The sequence below is a fragment of the Chrysochloris asiatica genome, unplaced genomic scaffold (genome assembly GCF_000296735.1).
Source record: "Chrysochloris asiatica unplaced genomic scaffold, ChrAsi1.0 scaffold00262, whole genome shotgun sequence".
NCBI lineage: Eukaryota > Metazoa > Chordata > Mammalia > Afrosoricida > Chrysochloridae > Chrysochloris > Chrysochloris asiatica.
Window position 1 is genome coordinate 1,112,288 of NW_006408780.1, and position 19,687 is coordinate 1,131,974.

General features: G+C 45.3%; 1 protein-coding gene across 2 annotated transcripts in view; it reads right to left on the minus strand.

Moving 5' to 3' along the window:
* Positions 1–19,687, minus strand: part of WHSC1 (Wolf-Hirschhorn syndrome candidate 1) — a 70,314-nt gene that overhangs the window by 10,665 nt on the left and 39,962 nt on the right. The window contains exons 6-11 of one of the 2 annotated variants that reach the window (XM_006874102.1): positions 18,067–18,185; positions 15,877–15,961; positions 14,549–14,673; positions 3,036–3,167; positions 1,921–2,044; positions 498–698 (exon numbers count right to left, since the gene is read on the minus strand). In XM_006874102.1, coding sequence (XP_006874164.1) covers positions 498–698; positions 1,921–2,044; positions 3,036–3,167; positions 14,549–14,673; positions 15,877–15,961; positions 18,067–18,185 — 786 coding nt within the window. Of the gene's footprint in view, positions 1–497; positions 699–1,920; positions 2,045–3,035; positions 3,168–11,488; positions 11,552–14,548; positions 14,674–15,876; positions 15,962–18,066; positions 18,186–19,687 lie in introns of those variants that run through there. The other variant, XM_006874103.1, reaches the window with a different exon arrangement.

Consider the following 19,687-nt stretch of genomic DNA (forward strand, 5'->3'; position numbering starts at 1 on the left):
ACAGCGCCACACTAGAACTTTCTAGGTGCCAGAAGATGCTCCCAAAATATCTGCAGACATTGCTAGGTGTCCCTTGGAGGGCAAACTAGCCTCTAGTTAAAACCACTGTGTCAAGATAACCTACCCTGCTCAATGTCACACACCCAACACCAAATAATGCAGATGTTATTTGATTTTAAAACGCTTTACTTACACATAAAATAACCATTAAAACCAGAAAAATGCATTATATAAAGGTCCCCTATTCTCTAAATGAAGGATCTTTACAGTGGTATTTGAGGAGAATGGGGCAGGCAGGGGTAGGTCCTTTGGTAAAGAGCAACACGAAGCCAGTCTGTGTTAAGTCAGTAACCGAAAACAACTGTTAACTCTAGAGCCAAACTGAAGCTGAGCTCCTCTGCGACCACCCAGCCACTTAGCTACCATGCCCACCCCTGCAAAGAGCCTATGTAACTGCATTTACACAAATACTGATGTTGTCAAAGGTTCACCTCTACCTTTGGATGGTCTTGGATTTGAAGGGTTTGATACATGGCAGGTCACACAAGTGTGGAGAGGACAACGAAATCCCCGACTTTCAAATACAGTAAGAGGGTATTTTCTCACACAAGCTTCATGGTAAAATTTTCCACACTGAGACACGACACAGCGTTTAACATCTGTCTTGTTCTCCTTACACACGAAACACGAGTGAATCCCTAACGAAGGGTTAAAGAAAGGGGGAGAGAGAGAGAGAAATGCAAAGACGAATTAAACTGCAGTTCCTAAAACCCTAGTCTCGAGCAGCTCTTTCTGAGGAAGCCCGTGTTGCTAAAGCGACTGGCTCTATTTCCAACCTTGCTGACTAGTCCCAGCATTCTTCAGAAAAAAATCCAGCCATCAAGGGTTACCTTGCTGCGGTTTGAGCTCCAGCTTCACCTGAAATACAGGAAAGTCTTACTACTCAGACTGGCAGGGGCCGGCGCACACTCATCAGCGCGAAGCTTGAAGAACGGGACCCCGCCTCTGAAAAAAGACCTTTCTCTACTCCTCACCTGGGAGCAGCTCACCAATGATGGCAAGGGACCATTTGTAAGGAGTGAAAACTCACTTATCATTAGAGGCAATCGGAGCACCCATACGGGAGGTGTTTTTTTAGTATACCACCTTGGTTTAGAGGAATTCTCTTAGACCCCAGATGCCTTCTGATGCCAGGGCAGTTTCAGTGAGAATCAGGAGGACTTCTCAGGCCCACTGGAGACAGATATGGCCACAGTTGGCGTCTATCTGCCCAGCGTTCACCTCACTATGCCAAGGGAGACCTTGGATATAGGAATGTGGCTGGAGAACGAAAACAGCACTCAGCAGGAGTCTGATCTGTGGCTGAAGCTCAGATACACAAGGCATGTTTGTAAACATGCTAGCATTCTGTGATGATTGAATGGGCTGGGAGGGAGTATGGGGCCCTAGAGTCTAGGCAGAGGTAACTATCCTCACTTCCATGTAGTGGCTGTGTGTCTGACGGCTGCCTCACAGACACAACCCCGGGGTCCAGGGGGTCACAGGCCGAGGCAGCTGCAGTCAGTTTAACGCAGGTCCTCACACTCCAAGCCCTACTAGCTGCCCCGTCGCCTCACACTGAGCTGACCTGCTAGGGGCACTAGCACACGAAGAAAAGGGACTAAGGAAGAAAACCCAAGCACCACTGCAGAGTGGGAAAGCCTACGGTGCAGGGCTATGTGCTCCTGGGAGACTGAGCATGGAGGGATCTGCTAATACCTCAGGTCTGTGGCAGGAAGGAAGCAGCAGACATTTCTGTGAACGGAGACTAAAGCACTCCACGTGGGGAGCTGGGGGAGACGCTACTGAGGCCCAAAATGACGGCTCACAGTCAGCTATCTCCTCTTGGGAAAGGACCCTGAAAGCAAGAGCAGAACTTGCCTGAAGCACATTCATTGCAGGTGAACCTCCCTTCCGGTCTCCGGGAAAGCCCGAGGCAGGAAAGGTGGAAAGCCCCGCAGCAGGGACCCTCACACAACAAGAGGCTGCCGGTCTTCTCACACAGCTGTGGGGACAGAAGAGACGGGTCAGTGACAGGTCATATGGCTTCCTCTTACTTACTACAAGGGAGATGGCTTCATCCATCCGTCTACAGCAATGCATGTCCCAGCTCAGCTACTCACAGAAACAGACTGACATTGCTCCAGCCTGCACAGAGCCCACAGGGAGGACAGCATCACATTAAAGAGTGACTACACAGGAAACAGACCTAAAGCCCCAAGGATGCATTTAAGATGCTTCCAATTAGATCTGAGAATTATGAGAATCCATGGCACACTGTCATCAGATAGCAAAGCTATCCAAAAACAGCTACTGGTGTCAAGCTCCCTGTGTGGACACTATCTAGCATTTTACACAGGCTGATGGGACTTTCGGGAGACCTGTGTGGGGCACAGAAAGGCAAAGTGACCTGCCTAAGGTCTTAGTGTGAGAACACAGCAGAACCAGAACACTGGCCCAGATCCTAACCACTACACACAGCAGCCTTCCCAACAGGGACCAGACCCCTAATGTGGGGCACAGATCTAGCGATGGCTATCTCAACCCATAAGCCCATGCCAGTCAGCCAGTCTGCCTGCTGTCCATGCCGGCAGGAACACACCATACCACTGCTAGCTTGCACCTCATCTCTTCCAACCACACTCTTTCTGTGTACTTTTACAAGCACAGAGGTGTGTGTGTGTATGATGTTGTTGTTATGTGCCGTGGAGTTGGTTCCAACTCACAGCGGCCCTGTACAGGGTTTCTGAGGCTGTAAATCTTTACGGGAGCAGAAAGCCTCATCTTTCTCCCATAGAACAGCTGGTAGTTTCCAACTGCTGACCCTGAGGTCAGTGGTGGGCAGCATAATGCAAAGGTTCTACCGGTAGCTGAATCCCTTCTAAACAAGCTCAGGAAGCGGGTGGCTGGGGGACGTCTAGTGGGAAAAGCAATACACCGCTTCACCCCATACCCCAAGCAGATGCCCATTACCCGGCGACAACCTGTGCACTCACCTGGCACACATACTCCTTTTTGGCTGTCACTCCTCGTTCGGACTTCTTAGACGACACGGACACTTCGGTCTGTGTTTCATCTGCACTTTCATAGGGGGACTCCGAGGGCTCGTCTCCAGCGCCATCTGAGACCTGGAGGTGAAGGACGTGGGAGACAGTTGAGTCGTGGCGAGCAGCGGGCATGACACAGCCTCAGACACACACTCTTCATCCCTAGCTATTTTCTGTGTATGGACAGCCTATACAATTTGTCAGCTAAGCTGTGTAGGGACCTCAACAATGAACTTCATTCTGTTTCTTATTTAGTGCCTATATGGATAGGAAAGCGTGGGATTCCTTGAAAATGAATGTACTCTGATGAATACCCAATTTGTTCTAGGCTGCTTTCCAAATTGAGAATTGACTTTTCTTATCCAATCTCTTCAGGTTCAACTACCTGAAGGGAAGGGAAGCATGTTATAGCCAACTACCTGACAGGAGGAAGCACAGTGCTTCCTAGGCAGAATGGAAACTGAGCTGTCTCCAAAGGCACCCCACAGTCTAGAGCACCGGCCCAAAGGGGTCAGGCCTGGGGCCCCAGCCTCCCCACAGCTGGAGTCAGAGCTGCCTTGCTTTCCTTTTCTCTCCCAGTGCCTACTTGTTTATCGACAGCTCACACACACCTCACTCGCTCTGCCTCATCAGAGAGGTGAGGTAGAAAAGGCAAGGTGACCGACATCTGCCGACTTTGGTACCATTTGAATTAAGTGAAGGCCTAGGAGAAAGACAGGGGCTCCTGGCACAAATGCAGTGTCTTGCCAGTGGGAGGGATTTCCTTTCTTTCATATTTTCCTCCATTTCAGAGAGATTAAGCCTGAGCTATCCCTCAACCTCACGTGCCCTGAAGCAGTATTGATAGATGTTCAGTAAAATAGAAAAAAAAACCTCATCTATCAATCTCGGCGTACTCTTAAAAAAACACCACCACAAAACTAAAGACATGCTTGGTTTTCAATTGCTATTAAGCCTTGACAATCAATGAGGAGAACTGAATTTTGGAGATAGAAAGAGAGTGAAAGAATACACTACATCTCCTAAACACCTTAACAACCACAACAAACCTAGAAACTAAAATTGGGCTACATATATATTAAAAACAAAAAACAAAAAACAAAAAAAAAAAACACACAACAAAATCCATCAGCTAGTCCAACCAACTCTAAGGCCGTATCAGTGAGGTTCTTTCATGAAAATGACAGAAAGCTATAGGGAAAAAACCATCGACACAGGAGGTTGCGTGTTACAATGGGCTTTGCCGTCTGTCTCGCTGTCCCCTCCTCTCACCTGTCCAGCTGTCCTCAACCTCACTTCTCTTAGGTGGCCAACAGTAAGGAGCTGGCATCTCCATAGCCCTCTCTTGATTCTCACTGGCCCCAGGTGGCTAGTGGGCTCGTCCTAGACCTGCTTCTTTTGGGCATCTGACACACTACTTAGTAACACAAGGTCTTAAGGAAGCATGGCCCTTTCAAATGGATCTGCTCACCTTTGCCAGACAGTGAGGGATCACAGCATTACTACGCACTGCACTACAGCAGGATCGCCTGTGGGTTCAGGTTCTGCCACTGTGAGGCGAGCTAGACAGAACCGTGGGGGTCCACAGCCCCCACCCACCCACCCACCCACCAGCTTGCCTACTATAATTTTGGAAAGAATAGTAGAAAGAAGGAAACCTGAAGCAATGCTCTGAGTTCAACCCCCAAATCTAGCACGCCCACCAAGTAAGGAGTCAAGGGTAGGTGGTGAGCACTTCTCAGGTGAGCCTGGAGGGAGCGCTCAGGGAGCCCCGGAGCATCAGGAGGCCGCACTGTTGGGCAGGGGCCCTGCTCCTCGAGCAGTCCACATGGCTGCCCACAGCTGAGCCTGATGAGACAGACCGAGGCGCAAGGAAGGCGGTCTTCAACAGGGGCTCGAGTGGGGCTCACCCAGGGCTCTACCCACCAACCCATGTTCTTCCCTCAATGTGGCTGGAGCAAAATGAAAAGCTAAAACAAGGGGGGAAAAAATGCATGGAGAGAAAGACAGAAAACACAGACCAGTCCTGGGTCAGAGGAAGGAACAGCACCTTTTATTTAAGATTTACAGAAAAAGTTAGCACGTTTCCACTTGGAGATATTTCCTAAGTTAACAAAGTCTGTTTTGAGAAAATAAACACTGAGTACATATTTTGAGTGGAAATATAAATGTCAAAGACACACATGAGGCTAGTTTCCTGGTTGGGGTCTGAGATATACATACAGAATAATATATGTGTGAAGAAGCCTTACAATGGTACAGTCCGTGACACATCAATGGCAGCATATTCTGACTTCATCCCACCACACCCCTTTCGGCTACTAAACAGACAACTAGCACACAGTCGGGATCCAATGGCTCTCCACCCAGCCAGCCACCCACAGGGAGAGCCACGTGCGCCAAGAGGGACGTCAACACAAGCGTGCCTTTACTCCAGTCGCAGACTCCACCTTCACATGCACCAGGTGACGTTACTTACTCCGAGATGCCATTTGTGAACGCGACAAATTCACCTTTATGGTCCCATCAACACAGTCTCAAATCTCAGTATACGACATTTATGATCTATTCCAGATCCAATAGGATGCATTTGGAAAAAGAAAAATGAGGTAACTGAACGGACACAAGGCTGTTAGAAAACTCCGCGTTGCTTTCTACAGTATCATAGCCACTCTGTGGACCTGATTTCTAAGCAGCTTTGTTCCTGACATTTGGAAAATGTGCTTGCATCTGAGAACACTGTCTCTGCTCTCTGCTCACCTTGTTCTGAGTAGGGAATCGCCTGCCTATTTGCCTCAGACATATGTGACTTTAGGGGCAGGGAATGTCACGTCCTTAACCCATATTCTTGTTGGTGTGCGCCTCTGAGTTGACGCAACTCCCAGCAACCCTGTAGGATGCAGCAGAACTGCCCCAGAGGGCTTCCTTAGGCTGTCATCTTTACAGGGGTAGACAGCCACAGCTTTCTCCTGGGGAGCAGCTGGAGGGTTTGAACCATCAACCTTTCAGCTAGCAGCCAAGCACTACATCACTGCACCACCAGGGCTCCTGTAACACAGAGGGGCCTTTCCCAATGCCATGACAGAGTGTAGTGTGACCTGGTGGGAACATCTGGGCCACTTCCTGGGGTCGGGGCAGGCACTCATAGTGCCATGCCCCACGGAGAGGTCAGGTCCTCCCCGCTGTGACTGGAAAGCAGTCCCTTACACTCTGAGAGTGTCAGCCACATGGAATTGAACTTGTTGACAACACAGAACCCTTCACAAGTTGAGTACGACATCAATTTTGAAATACAATTACAGACCTTGAACAATAAATATTTCTATATACCAACATTGTTATTTTCATGGTTTAGGTATGTTTTCATAAGGAGGAAATTGTTAACTAGAAATACGTTGACACAGTGTTTTGGGTTTACAGATAGTAAGAATCTTGTGCTCAGTAAAGTTAATATCAAATAATCTCAAAAAATCTTCCGAGTTACCATCACAGTGAACTAATAAAGTAGAGTCCATTCTTAAGTAAGCTATCCACCACCTGAAATACTACAGTTTATGGTCAGTTTCATAAGAACCTTCCAGGACACCCAGACTAGACCCTTCCCAGCTGCCCCTCATTTCTAGGGTTAAGAGAGGTCTGTGTCATTGGGAGCGTTAGAAACCTTCAGTTCATAGACATGACATTGTGCTTCACATGTGAGTTCATTTCCTAACCTATGCAGTCTCCTGGGTAGTCAAACCCCTTCCTCTAGGAGGGTGGCAGTGAGAACCAGCCGGTCAATAGATGTGCCCAGTCATAGCACGAGGCTCTGCTTCTGATTTCATGACTTGTCCCCACCAAGGTAAATAAAACGAGTCTCTAAAATGCTCTAACAATCCAACTGTGCCCCAAACAGTGGCTGACCCTTGGGGAGGGGTCTGGGAAACAGGAGGGAAACCGCCTAACCTAACCATCTACTTGCTGTCAGAACTGCCTGGCGTGGAGCACATATGCCTTCCCACTGAGGGATGGCCGAGGCCTCTCCCCTCACCTCTACCTCATTTCTTTAAGAGAAAGTACGCTGGATGGCTACCATGCTTCTAAATATATGACAAAAAGCTGTGAGAAAAAAGGGCTAACCAAAATAGGCAACAAAAATGAGGAATTTGGATCTAAAATGTAACATTTCATTACAAAGAATTTAAGTAAAGGAGGTTCATCCACTGTGCCTGAGCCCTAGAGTCCAACCTCAATGGTGAGAATGCACGGCCCTCACCCTAAGAACACGAGCCAGATGATAACAGGAAATGGGATTTTCTACCTGCTATGAACAGTCTCTTTCCCAACACTGCAGGGGCAACGAGTGGTAACTTCTAGCATTCCAGGTAAAACATTAAAAACAAACTAAAGGGATCAAAATCAATTTCACTGACAAAAAAAAATCGTAAAATACGCAAGAATCAGTATACATCTTTGGGGAGGAAAGAAATGCTAAGAGCAAATAAGAAAGCAGTAACGGATCTGAACATATTTCTAGAATCCTTTTCCAATGAGACAGACTCCCATTCAGATTCAAGAGCACTTCTCAGCAGTACCTTTTTCTATCAGAAAACAAACTGGTGATGGATCGATTGGCTTTTACAGCACACAAAGCTACAGTTTCTCACGAATTTGAAAGGGTTCTCAAACGGTGCTGGTGCATAGCTCTGTATGGCCAGAAAAGAACTTCAAAATAGATTCATCATTTTAAAAGGCTGGGTGTGCTGGAGATAGGTGTTACGTTACAAGTCAAATGAGAAAGAAATGCAGCAAATGTGCCACGGTTATGGTGTTCCTATTTCCAGCTGTCACTGTTGAGCAAAAGTCCTGCCAGGGGAAGAGAAGTCTCAGTTTGAAACCAAGCTTCCTGGTCCACCTCAGGCCCATCTGGAGAATCATCTTTTCCAAGCGGTTTTACATAAATCATCAAAGCATCACTCACTAAGCTCTCCTCCTTTCATCCAATGGATCAAAGAAGTAAAGGGCTCTCCTCCATGAGAAGTGTTTCCACTGTTGCATCATTATGGAATGCTGGGTAAAATCACAACTCGCAGTTTTATCACAGTGGGCACAAACCCACTTCTCCTCAGGCTTTGGGCCAAGGACTCTCTGATGGGTATCTTCAATTACCGTAATTATACCCAGAAAACAGACAAACTTGGGAGGGGGGGGGGAACTAGACACTAATCTACAATCTTGACTGTCTTCTCTTCTAAAACATTTCTACTGTGGCGCTGTGCGTAATTGCACCAGATTGCAAAGCCGTTTGAACAGCAAAGTTGACGGTTCAAGCTCACCAGCTGCTTCTCAGAAACCCTATACAGGGACGCTATGGGTTGGAACCGACTTGATGGCACTTTAACAACCACCACCACCACCACAGGGCAGATGTTTGTTCTACTTTGCCCCTCACACCTGGCCAGTCTCATTTACTTTGGGTCACAAGATAAATCTTGGGGAGCCAGGTAAGGGGGCTAACAAAAAAGCTGCTGATGGTTTAGGTCTCACCAAAGTGTTCTCCCCTGCTTTCCTCTGTTTACTAAACTATTAACACCTCCAACTATTTAAGTGTCTTAGAACAGTCATCTCCTTTGTATGGCCCCCAAAACCCAAGAACTCCCTAAGAACATCTTAGGCTTTTCAATAGAAACCCCAGAATGAAAGAGTAGACAGCTGAAGAGGACTGCACAGAGACGTCATCTAAGATGACCTTCATGGAATGGGAGAAGCAGGCTGACCCTGTGGGAGGCAGGCTAGATGGGACTAGACACCCGTTCTAGCCCCTGCTGTGGGGTTCCTCCCGCATCTGCTTTACTGGTAGAAACTTTGCTTCATGACTTGACACTTCACTTAGGTTTCCTGTTGCTTTTCAGGCACATCCTCTTAAGAACGCAGTGGTTACTTACAGTTGGGAAAGCCTGGAAGACATTCATGAATGCTAAAAGAGACTGTCGAGATGCCACTACACCTAAGTGTATCCCTGCGTGGGAAGCACATTAGTCCATTTGTACTAGTAAATATCTAAAGACCAGCTAGCCCAATAGCTCTTGGATATGTCTTAGAAAAACAAAGGAGACCCTGAACTGCTAGCGCTCATTTCAAGTTACTACTCTACTGCAATGCAGCACCTTCACTCCATGTAGAATCTAAACTGCCATTCACTCCGATAGGTCCTCCATCAGGGGAACGATTTAGAGGCACATTCTGCCTTCTCATCGCTATCTCCTCACCAGACACAGATGCAGCTTATGAGAGCTGTTTTGAAGAAGTCAAATGGAATCATTAAAATGATTCTATGTTTAGCATAAGCAAAACCTATCTCAGCAATGGGCACTTCAAAAGTCTTACTCTAACTAGCTCACATCATGTTTATCTTCAATTTTTGAGGAAATGAAGAAATCCCATGTTGAAGTACGTAGCATGATGAATTTTTGTGCTACTGGCCGACAGACTATTGCCCAGCCTTAAGCTCTTTGAAACAAGAGCCCTTTCCAACTCTCCTCCTTCATAAAGCTGAGTTGACAGTGGACACTGTTCTTCTGCCAGCAGTCCTCAGTGAGACTACTACTGACATTGGAGTGGGACTTATGGGGACTGCCTTATGGGGACTGCCCCTCTCACTACGGGATGCCAAGTGCACCTGTCCCTGCCTCCTGGATCACGTTTCCAGAGGCCCCAGATGATGATTTCTCCCCTAAGAATCATGGCACAGAGTCTGCTTGTCCAGGCCCCCACACATACCCCACTACGAATTCGGCCGACACTAACTTTATATTGTTTTGTGATCATGCCATCCAGTCTGTTGAAGGCTTCACCTTCTCCATTAGAGAAGAAAGCACCTAGACTCTGGAGGACCTCGAAGGCATTGAGTAGTGTTCCCCTACTGCATATCCACCAGCTGGCAAGCCACCCATTCAAAATTCATCATGCTGGTATTTCAAATGAAATCCCTCAATTGTGATCAGAAGTATTCCGGGCTATAGTCTTTACTTTGCATATTCCAGGGCCATTTTAATATCAACTATCTACATATTTTCAACTTAAAGATTGCTTGAGAATTCTCAATGTACTCTTGAACTTTTCGGTGTCCGTTATAACCACCATGACTTTGATTGCTTCTAGGCCACCTTTGATGCCACGTCTCTCCACTGCACTTGAGCAGAGCCAATGATCTAACAGCCACACCATCCAGGCCCCTACAGTGTTACATAAACGATGCCAGTGTTCTGCCACTGCCAAATGGGGTTTATTCCCTGTGCATAATGGAGTCTAGAGGGTCACTTTTCATGCCAAAGCAAAATCTATACTTTTGGATAAAAATGGAATGATGGTGATTTTTATTATTTTTATTGTTATAACCATTATTGTCACAACAGCAAACCACTGAGTCCTTGCAAGGCGCCAGGCACCCTAAGTGTTTGACATGCGTTACATTACTTGATGATTTAGAACAAAAATTAGTCAAAAACTTTCATCAAAGGTAAAACACACCTGAAGAGTCTGCTGGGAATGAACTGAGTGCCATGAACATGCCAACATGAATAGCACGTGTCCTGTGCCCTATAAGCTGAAGGGCAAGTGAACTTCTTCACCATGCAAACATGCGGGAACCCTGGTGCACGGCACCAGGCTGGTCAGCCGTGATGACGACATCTACACATGAAGCTCGTGATCTACTTAAGCAACTGATTAAGAGGTGGGCATAAAGAGCCTGGTTAGGGCATCCCTTAGACAGCAGTTATTGAATCAAAAGGTTAGTTACATGGTTCACAATGATACTGCAAATGATCTGTTTTTCTAAAAATTTACTGTCTCTAGTGTCATAGTAAAACTGTTTAGTAAAAAAAGGACAGAATCAAACCCTTCCTGCCTTTCCTGTTGGAAATTGGTTTCGTATCTACAGTACTAATGCATCTCACTGGCAATGAGACTACCTGACGAGTATGCCTTTTAATGTGTGCTGTTTTGGTTTTGGGTTTTAAGGTACAGATGCTGACATTTTTTCAAGAAAAATGCACTAAGTTATAAACTTAAGAGAAAAATGACCTCTAACAAGACTAACTGCCTTCCGTGTGGTGTCCCCGCCACATTTCTAAGACAGCACGGGATTCCACGGCGCCCTTTTCCCACTGGAACTCTACATTGATCATTGGGATATGAATGTGTTTTTATTATGAGATGAATGTGATTGATTAAATGACCTTGATTAGGTATCTTACCTTGGTCTTAAAATTTGTTATCTGTTTTCTTCATTGTATGTATTTATTAATACCAGTAAAAACAGATTATCACACATCTTCCATAAAATGATTGTGAAAGAAATGTCATTTAGTGTATACGATGAGATACCACTTGCAGCAGACATCTTGGAATATTACAGCATGTTAAGTGCAGTACATTGCAGCTGAGTTCAAATCCAACTTGACTGATGTGGGCTCCCATAATAGCTGTTACCAGTGAAGGCGAAAAAAATAAGAATTTGCTCTACTAAGGGAATAAGAAATGAAGTTACAAAACACTTAAATCACATTAATCCTTCCCAGGCCTTTGTCATGCAAGTGTGGAATTTTTCTTTAGTCTCTTCATAAACGTGAAGTAGAACAATGTCATCATTATTCCAATACAAACTTCATCTATCCCATATACCTTTTTTAAGAAGGGAAGCCACAATATGGCCTTAAATGTCTTGTAATAATACCAACACTTAAGAAAATCCCTTATTTTAGTCAAATAAGACGAAAATAAGAAAATATATACCTACAGCAGGTGATTTCAAATTTGGAATCATGCAGTATCCCTTGTTCTGTTTAAACAACTAGCTCTTGATCCATGTGTTCATGAGTCTAAATAAGGAGCAGCCTGACCCTGACAAACAGGAACCTCGCAGTTGGCTCACTGGCCTCAGAAGTGTGCCCAGCTGCTTACAGGGGCTCCTAACACCACTATATTTTGCCCTCACACTAAAAGGCATTTGGCACTGTAAAGCATCTTAAATATTTACCACAGACATTAACAGACAAGTCTTTCTGTTCATCATTTTAATCTAACATTGTAATTCTGCAAAGGCAAACTTGAATGAAAAGTTTGTATTAAGCCACACACAGGTAGCACAATAGCAAAGACCCAGCAATTTAGATGACTCTATTATATGTTACAGAAATCCTATGGGATCTATGTATCACCTTCATAATGTAGAAGAGATTCGTCTAGTATTTCATAATCATCAATCTCTCAAAATCTAACAAATTAGAAATCAGTTAAATCTGCTGATTTATGTTTCATCCAAATCTTCCTATGTTCAGAAAAGAGTCTAGCCCAGAGCATCAAATTAATCCTTGCTAAACTTATTTTCAGTTCCACCATTGCCACTTTAACCCTACGCTTTAGGCAAAGTCTTTAACACACACAACTTATCATCAGGAACAATAGTCAAGATTTTGGCAGCCTCCATTTTTCCTTCTTCTTGCGATTGTATCTGACAACTCAGAAACCCCACTACCATCGAGTCCACTGCAACTCATAGCGACCCTGTAGAGGGTTTCGGAAGCTGTATATCTTTACAGGAGAAGACCGCTTTATTTTTCTCCCACAAAGTGGCTGGTGTGTTTGAACCACTGACCTTGCAGTTAGCAGTCAGTTCTTACCCTACAGAACCACCAGTCAGTGTAAGTAAAAACTCAGCCACTGAATACCGGACTAAAACAGGATACAAGAAACACTCATTTTTATTTTGATTTTTATAAAACAAAAAAGCCAACTTAGGTGGAAGTATCTACAGGACTAAACTTTTGTGTATTTTTTTTTCATATTCTTCTTTGGAATAGTAAACCATCTCTCATTTAATTCTCTACATTATTAACCTAAACCTGGACAAGAAAACAGGAAAAAGAAAATGATCATTTTTATATAACCCATGTTTCAATGAACTCCTACAAAATCAGTGAAGGATTTTTATTGCATTTTCTTGAACATGTCCAAACATAAGCAACATTTCAAGCGATCCACATGTGCCAAACAATAAGAAAGTCCTTGTCTCAGATAGATAAGAGACTTCTCCCCATTACTGAGTTGGTCTGAGTCACTGAAGACAACCCCACTCAAAGGAGCAGTCTTCATCACCATCACCATCAGCACCAGAGGTTCAGAGCAGTATGCCACAGTACCCACATCATTAAGCCCGAGAGCTGGAAGACACCTCGGTGCTAGGAAGGCCCACCCCCTTGACTAACAGGAAGAACCAACTGTGGCCAAGACAGAGAGTGACCAGAGACCAAGTCAGGACTGCCATCTTCTGAGACGACAGTGAAGGGCCTGTCCACTCCCTGTCTCACTATTCTGTCCCCCAAGACGTCCAAGGTAGGATCTCCTCAAAAATAGTATGCAGTTATCCAAACAGGAAAACAGAATCACAGAAAACAAAATAAAGAGACATGAACTTAGCAAGCTCCAGGAATCAAAAACAACCTCTGCAAAAAGTTAAGTGTCCAACCTGCATTTTGAGACCATCTTTTCGGTTTTGTTTTTAGCAATGACAGAGGCTTGAGGTTTGGCCATGAAGTCTAGATGGCATGTTACAATGATGGCAGGTAACAGCCTCAAAGAGTTATTATTTTGTTATCATATATTTTCCAAGTCCAGAAAATAGGAGTCTTGTTACAACTGTCATTTTGATTTGTCTATACCAGACATGGGGAACACTTGGCCCACCTCGAAATCATTTGGTCTGGCCCTGCCAGTTCCAGTCATCACAGTAGGAGTGAGTTCATTAAATGTCTGACCAAATATAGCAGACTCATTTTGAAGTTGGTAATTTTGTATGACCTGTGACTTATGTTAAAAATTTGGGCAGAAAAAAGGTTCCTCATCCCTGGTCTAGAAACTTAAATACCTAAGAGTATGCAAAAATGTCAAAGAATCAAACATAGGGGCCCAACGGTATAGAGTGCATGAGGATGAAGGGACCGTCTACATCCTCCCTGAGCTTCGGCCAGAAAACAACAAGAATCGGGGTGGGCTGGGAACAGACACGTCACCTACCCACTAGGAGCACACAGTGACCCGTGTCAGCTCAACTGACACTGTGGTGTTATATTAAGACCAAAGTAGGCTTACTTTCATTTAAAAACTTACAGTGTGATTACCACATAAACCACAACATTCTAAAGACAGATTTCAAAAACAATGCAACTGCATCAATACTGAGGTATGCACATACATTTACACATAGACTCTATGCGTGTAGGTGTGGGGGAGTATACCTCTATTTGAAGTGCTGAAATGGGATGAGATTTCAGATTTCAGATCACTCCCCTACGTCTGTGGAGACCACACCATATGCTTTCACCATAAGCTTCTGATGTCTGCCCTTTATTCACACTGTAACATGACTGGCTGCACGGCCTTCCCTTAAATACCATGGGCATCATTATTATTCTTTATTTTACCTCATTCTCAGTTAAGGATGTGGAAGGAGATGAACTTTTGCTAAACCCCAGAGCTGAAGGCGCTGCTGTGGAAGCCCGGTTTCGCTTCTTCAGTGGTTTGCATGCGTCAGACAGATTTCTCGTTGCTGTAAGATAATTGTTCTTTATAAAGTACCATTTGAAATCTTCACCCTGCAATCTCGTCACTGCTTTACGAATTACCCCTCTAATGAATGGAGTTCTAAAGCTGTATCTTCCAGCTGTTTTGTCACATTGTATCACGGACGCAGCTGAGTGCAAGCCAAAGCAGACACTGCAGTATGGACCCGCGCCACTGCTGCCCTCGTCCCTCTGCCAGTTTACTTTGAAGCAAAACCCGAGATTTGTCATTTCCTCACCAACAGTGAGTCCCTATTTCAAAAACATGACCACAGCTCCATTACTTAAAATTTAATGCCAGATATCCAGTCAGAATTTGAATTCCTGAATGCTTGGGAGCATTTTTTAAGCCCAATTAACTGGTTTTAAAATACAGGACAACACCTCATTTAAAAAAAAAAAAAAAAAAAGGAAACCAGCTATTCTCCATCTTCACTTACTCTTTTCTTGCCTCAATTCTTTCTGCTCTAGTTTCAAGGTGGAGATGGCAAGCTTTCTCTAGTAAATTACCCACTGGGTACATTAAAAAGAGAGGTCAAGGAAAAGTAAACGAAGACTGGTTCCCTCTTTTGACAATTCTTTCCCCCCAAAAAAACATTTTAAGCTCATTTCTTCAACATGTGGCATAAACCTAATTAGTCACTGACTTTATGTTTTATTAAGGGTACATGGAGGACTCAGGATACTGAAGTGTGGCAGCATTTACAACATCACACAGGGAAACTGAAAATATGTTTTACATCATTTCTTTAGAAAAATTTTCTATTGAAATCATAATATATAAAACATAGACCTCTATAGAAAGTAACTTCAATCAAATTTAGCTGAATCCTTAGAACTTATCCATTCCAAGGGTTTCATTTTTCGATTCCATCCAGCTGATTCCTCCTTATCACTTTAGGTTTTGGTGGAACAGCTAGATCCCCTGGATCCTTCCCCAACCCTTGCTTCCCACCCTCCTCACCACCCCCCACCTTTCCCACTCTCCACACCTCGTTTGTTTCTACTCTGTAACCCACAGTCTAGACTGGAAACTCCCTGAGGATGGAACAGGGTCTATCCCGTTCACCACCACCCCCACCCCCACCCCCACCCCGCCCCGTGTCTGCTCCCAGCACCACTCAGGTCCCCAGTGAGAGCAGATGCCTAAAGGAAGAGGGGGGTGGAAGTGGGGGTGTCGCTGACATTACCTGCCTGGCTCTTTAGTGAGGAGGTTGTTGCCTCTGTGACTTTAGAGGAGTTTGTTCTGGTGGTTTTGTCAGTGAACGTCTCTCTCTGTTATTAAAAAAAAGAAGAAAGAAAGAAAAAGAAGAGCAAAGGAAAGAAATGGAGGGGAGAAGGTCCTAAGGTGAACACACACAGATGGAAGTGATTGCTGAGAAGGTGCATGTACAGAACCATCTTCCTGAGGTCCCCCCACTGTCTGTAACTCCAGGAGAGAGCACCCTCCCTCCCCCCATAACATCTGTCAGGAGAGCCGGGGTGGCTGGGACTGGGCCAGATTACGCCCCTCACAAGATCTTATTCAACTTCCCCCCACACTTAGAGTGGAGCATCATTAGAAGCAGCCTCTCCTGGTGAGAGGCTACCCCAACACATCAAAGCAGAGGCCTGAGGAGTCAATGCCAAGGTCACGGTTTCCTTCGCTATAGTGAGGAGCCTCGCCAAGAAAGACCATCAACAGAACCCACTTACAACCGGAAAAGGCAGCAAAAACAGGACAGGATCATGAGCATTTTGTCCGGTCCTCAGGCAGCACTGCCTAGTGGTCAGAAGGCCAGTTGGGAAGGCAGACCCCCTGGCAAGCAAACTCCAGCTCTCCTTCAGACCATCAGACCATCAGACCATCAATAGGGACAGGGGCAGGATTTGTCTACAGTAATCCCAAGGGCCATTGGTAGGTTATAAATGCTCAGGATGCCTGGTGCATCCTAAGTGCTCAATGTGCACTAGGTTCTCACCGCAGGCAACAAAAGCATGTTACTCAGCTCTTGATAGTGCTGTGCGCTGAGCTGTTAGCTAACCGTCACCTAGCTATCTACCAAGGATTACCATAGCTCCAGTGACCAGGGCCACACTTCTTCTTAGATAACTAATTTGTACAAGCATTTCTAGCTAATTTGTACAAGTATTTCAGAGGCATCAGTTCAGAGTGATAGCAGTAAAGGGCTGCTCTCACAGGAGGCACACCAGAGGTGGTAAGTATGTGCTTGCTGCTAACTGCAAACTTCAGTGCCTCAGGTTGAATTGGCACTATCCCAGTACTGGACCCTTGACCATTAACAACCCATCTTACTACAGAGGCCCTGGAAGGATCTGTTGGCCAGGAAAAGGGGCCCACCTACTCCTCTGAACTGCAGATACAGCTTTAAAGAAATAGGATGGATGATGTGGGGTCACATATTTGTACTTTAGCAATCTGTAAGACTTGTTTCTTCAAAATAAAACTGAACAATACAAAACAAACTTCTTAATTTAGATCAGCAGAAAAGACAATAAGAAGCTTTAAGCAAAATCATAAATAGACATCGACTCTGTGGAGCTATCAGAAAACAAATGTACACACAAATGTGCAGCGTGGAGTCTATCCAAAGTCTCAGTTGGTAAACAGGTCACCTTCTGCACTGCACCCTGGGGCACCCTCACAGGGCTCATGGTGTAGAAGAAGCCCAGGGCTTCCCTAAGCTACAGAGGTCTTGCTCAGTCCAGCTCCCTGCTTCCCGCCCATACCAAGCAAATGCTGTCCCTTGATGCACACTGGGAATATGCACAAACTCCAAGGCCCTACCTGAGGCTATCTTTATATTGAGGGTCTTCAAATTGATGCTGCTTTCTTTGACATCATACAGGCCTACACAGCCTGTATGTGGGAACTAAGTACACAATAACATGAATTCTCATAAATTCTTATCTCCAATGCCTCTAGTGGGTCCTTTTCGTTTTTACTAAAGTACCAGGGGTTTTCAAAAATTTCATTGACAAATGGGATTACAAGACAATAGAGTTTCCCCCAGTTTTCTAAAGCCTCTCATGTATATGTAACATACCTTAGTGGATTTCTGCATTTCCATGCCAGTTCATCATTTACACAACAACTAATTAATAAGCTCTGCAGACAAAGGCTGTTTTTACCATACAATGTTTTCCGATCTAAAAGATCAAGGCCTACTCAAAGTGTTTGGTTGTTCATTCTCTTTGAGAAAAAAACATTCATCATTTCTGTGTTAGCATCCCTGGTGTCCAAGTGGCCTCTCTCTGCAGGTTTCCTGAGACAAGTCCTAGTACATCTCACCTGGGAGAGCCCAGTAACCCATGTGGCCCCCCCAGGCAGCCACCTGGCACGTGTGCCGACAGAGTGGGTGCGCCCGGACCATAATTACCTTGCGAAGACTCTGCTTGTCTGTCCTGAGTCTCTTCCTGGGTGCTTCCTCAACTTCAAAGTCTCCGATCGGCTCCTGTGTCCGCTTGGTGTGGTTTCTTTTTTTTCCATTTAGGTTACCTTGGGATGGGGAAACTTCCATGAAACACACTCTGTAAACCACCCGGCAAAGCACGAAGAACCACCCAGGGTGCTCAATCCACGACTCGTGCAAGCCCATTCACTTCCAGAGACTACGTAGGACAAACTAAACCTCTTTACACAAAATGCAAAAGAGCTCTTTTCTGCAACATCAAATAATACAAAAGACTGGGGATCTGTCATAATGACAGGCCCCCTGGTGGTACAGTGGGTGAAAGCACTCAACTGCTAACTCAAAGGTCAATGGTTCTAGCCCATCCTTGGGAGAAAGATGAAGCAGTCTCCTTCTGAAAAGGAAAAAAAACCTGAGTCTCAGAAACCCTATGGGGCAGTTCTACTCTGTGCTACGTGGTTGCGACGAGTCAGAATTGACTCAGCGGCAATGGTTTGGTTTGGGTTTGGTCATAGTGATATTAAAATGTATAACACCACTGAATTGAAATATAACCCCATATTTTAAAAAATCTTTTTCTAAAATTCAAAGGCTAGTGGAACTGAAGTTGAACTTCAAAAAATTGTATGCAACCATCTACTATTTACACATCTCCGTAAAGAGACATATTATTTTGTATCTGCAAATCCAGGACTTTCTATGACTTGTCTGACTATGCCGTGCACTACTGTTCCCAAGAACACCAACAACTGTAAGACTTAAGGTGTCTGCAAAGTACTAAGCTAGAAAATCAGGCAGGAGAACGCAAACCCTAGAGTGATGGCAAATTTGAACAAGCCAGGAGGTATTTTATATACAGAGCGCTTTTTCTCACTGGTGTGACGGCTTCCTAGGAACCCAGGTTGTTACTGGTGGCCTGTTCACCAGACGTCTCAGAGCCATCCTCATGGACCTGCTTATGGCAAGACAGGCGCCAGTGCAGGAGTGTCTGGCAGAGCCTCAGGAGGGCCAGGCGGGCATTAACTGGTCCTCCTGCCTGGTGGCACTATGCATGCAGGATGTGCCTTCAATCTTGTCTAGTTCTGGAGAGAGAAGAATCAAGCAGCCAAAGGTCTGACCCACACCTGGTAGTGGCTCCTCCCAGACTGCTGTGAGCCCAGCTCCTACAGAGAGCATCCTTCAGTAGTGCTGCTCTCAGCCACCTCCCTGAGGGCTGACTGCAAGGACACCACTGACAAGACGCCTGCATAGCTATCACACGGCACAGACATCCAACTTGCCAGATGCTCCTCAGGCCCTGGTGCCCCAACCTAGCACTGCATCACTAAGCTAGACACCGATCAGCAGCACCAAGCACCCAGTCTTGGCCTGTGTTCACAAGTCCTTCCCACTCTTCACCTCCCATAAGGCAGCAGGGTTTTTTTCGTGGCCATTTTACTTACTAACACTGACTTGGCAAGGATGTGGATACCAGGATAGCAGTCAACACTGAAGTCACCTGAAAGTGAGGGTTAAAGGGCTTCCAGGCCTAAGCCCACAGCCTGACACACACCGTGGACAGAAAGAGAGGCACTGCCACTCACATCTC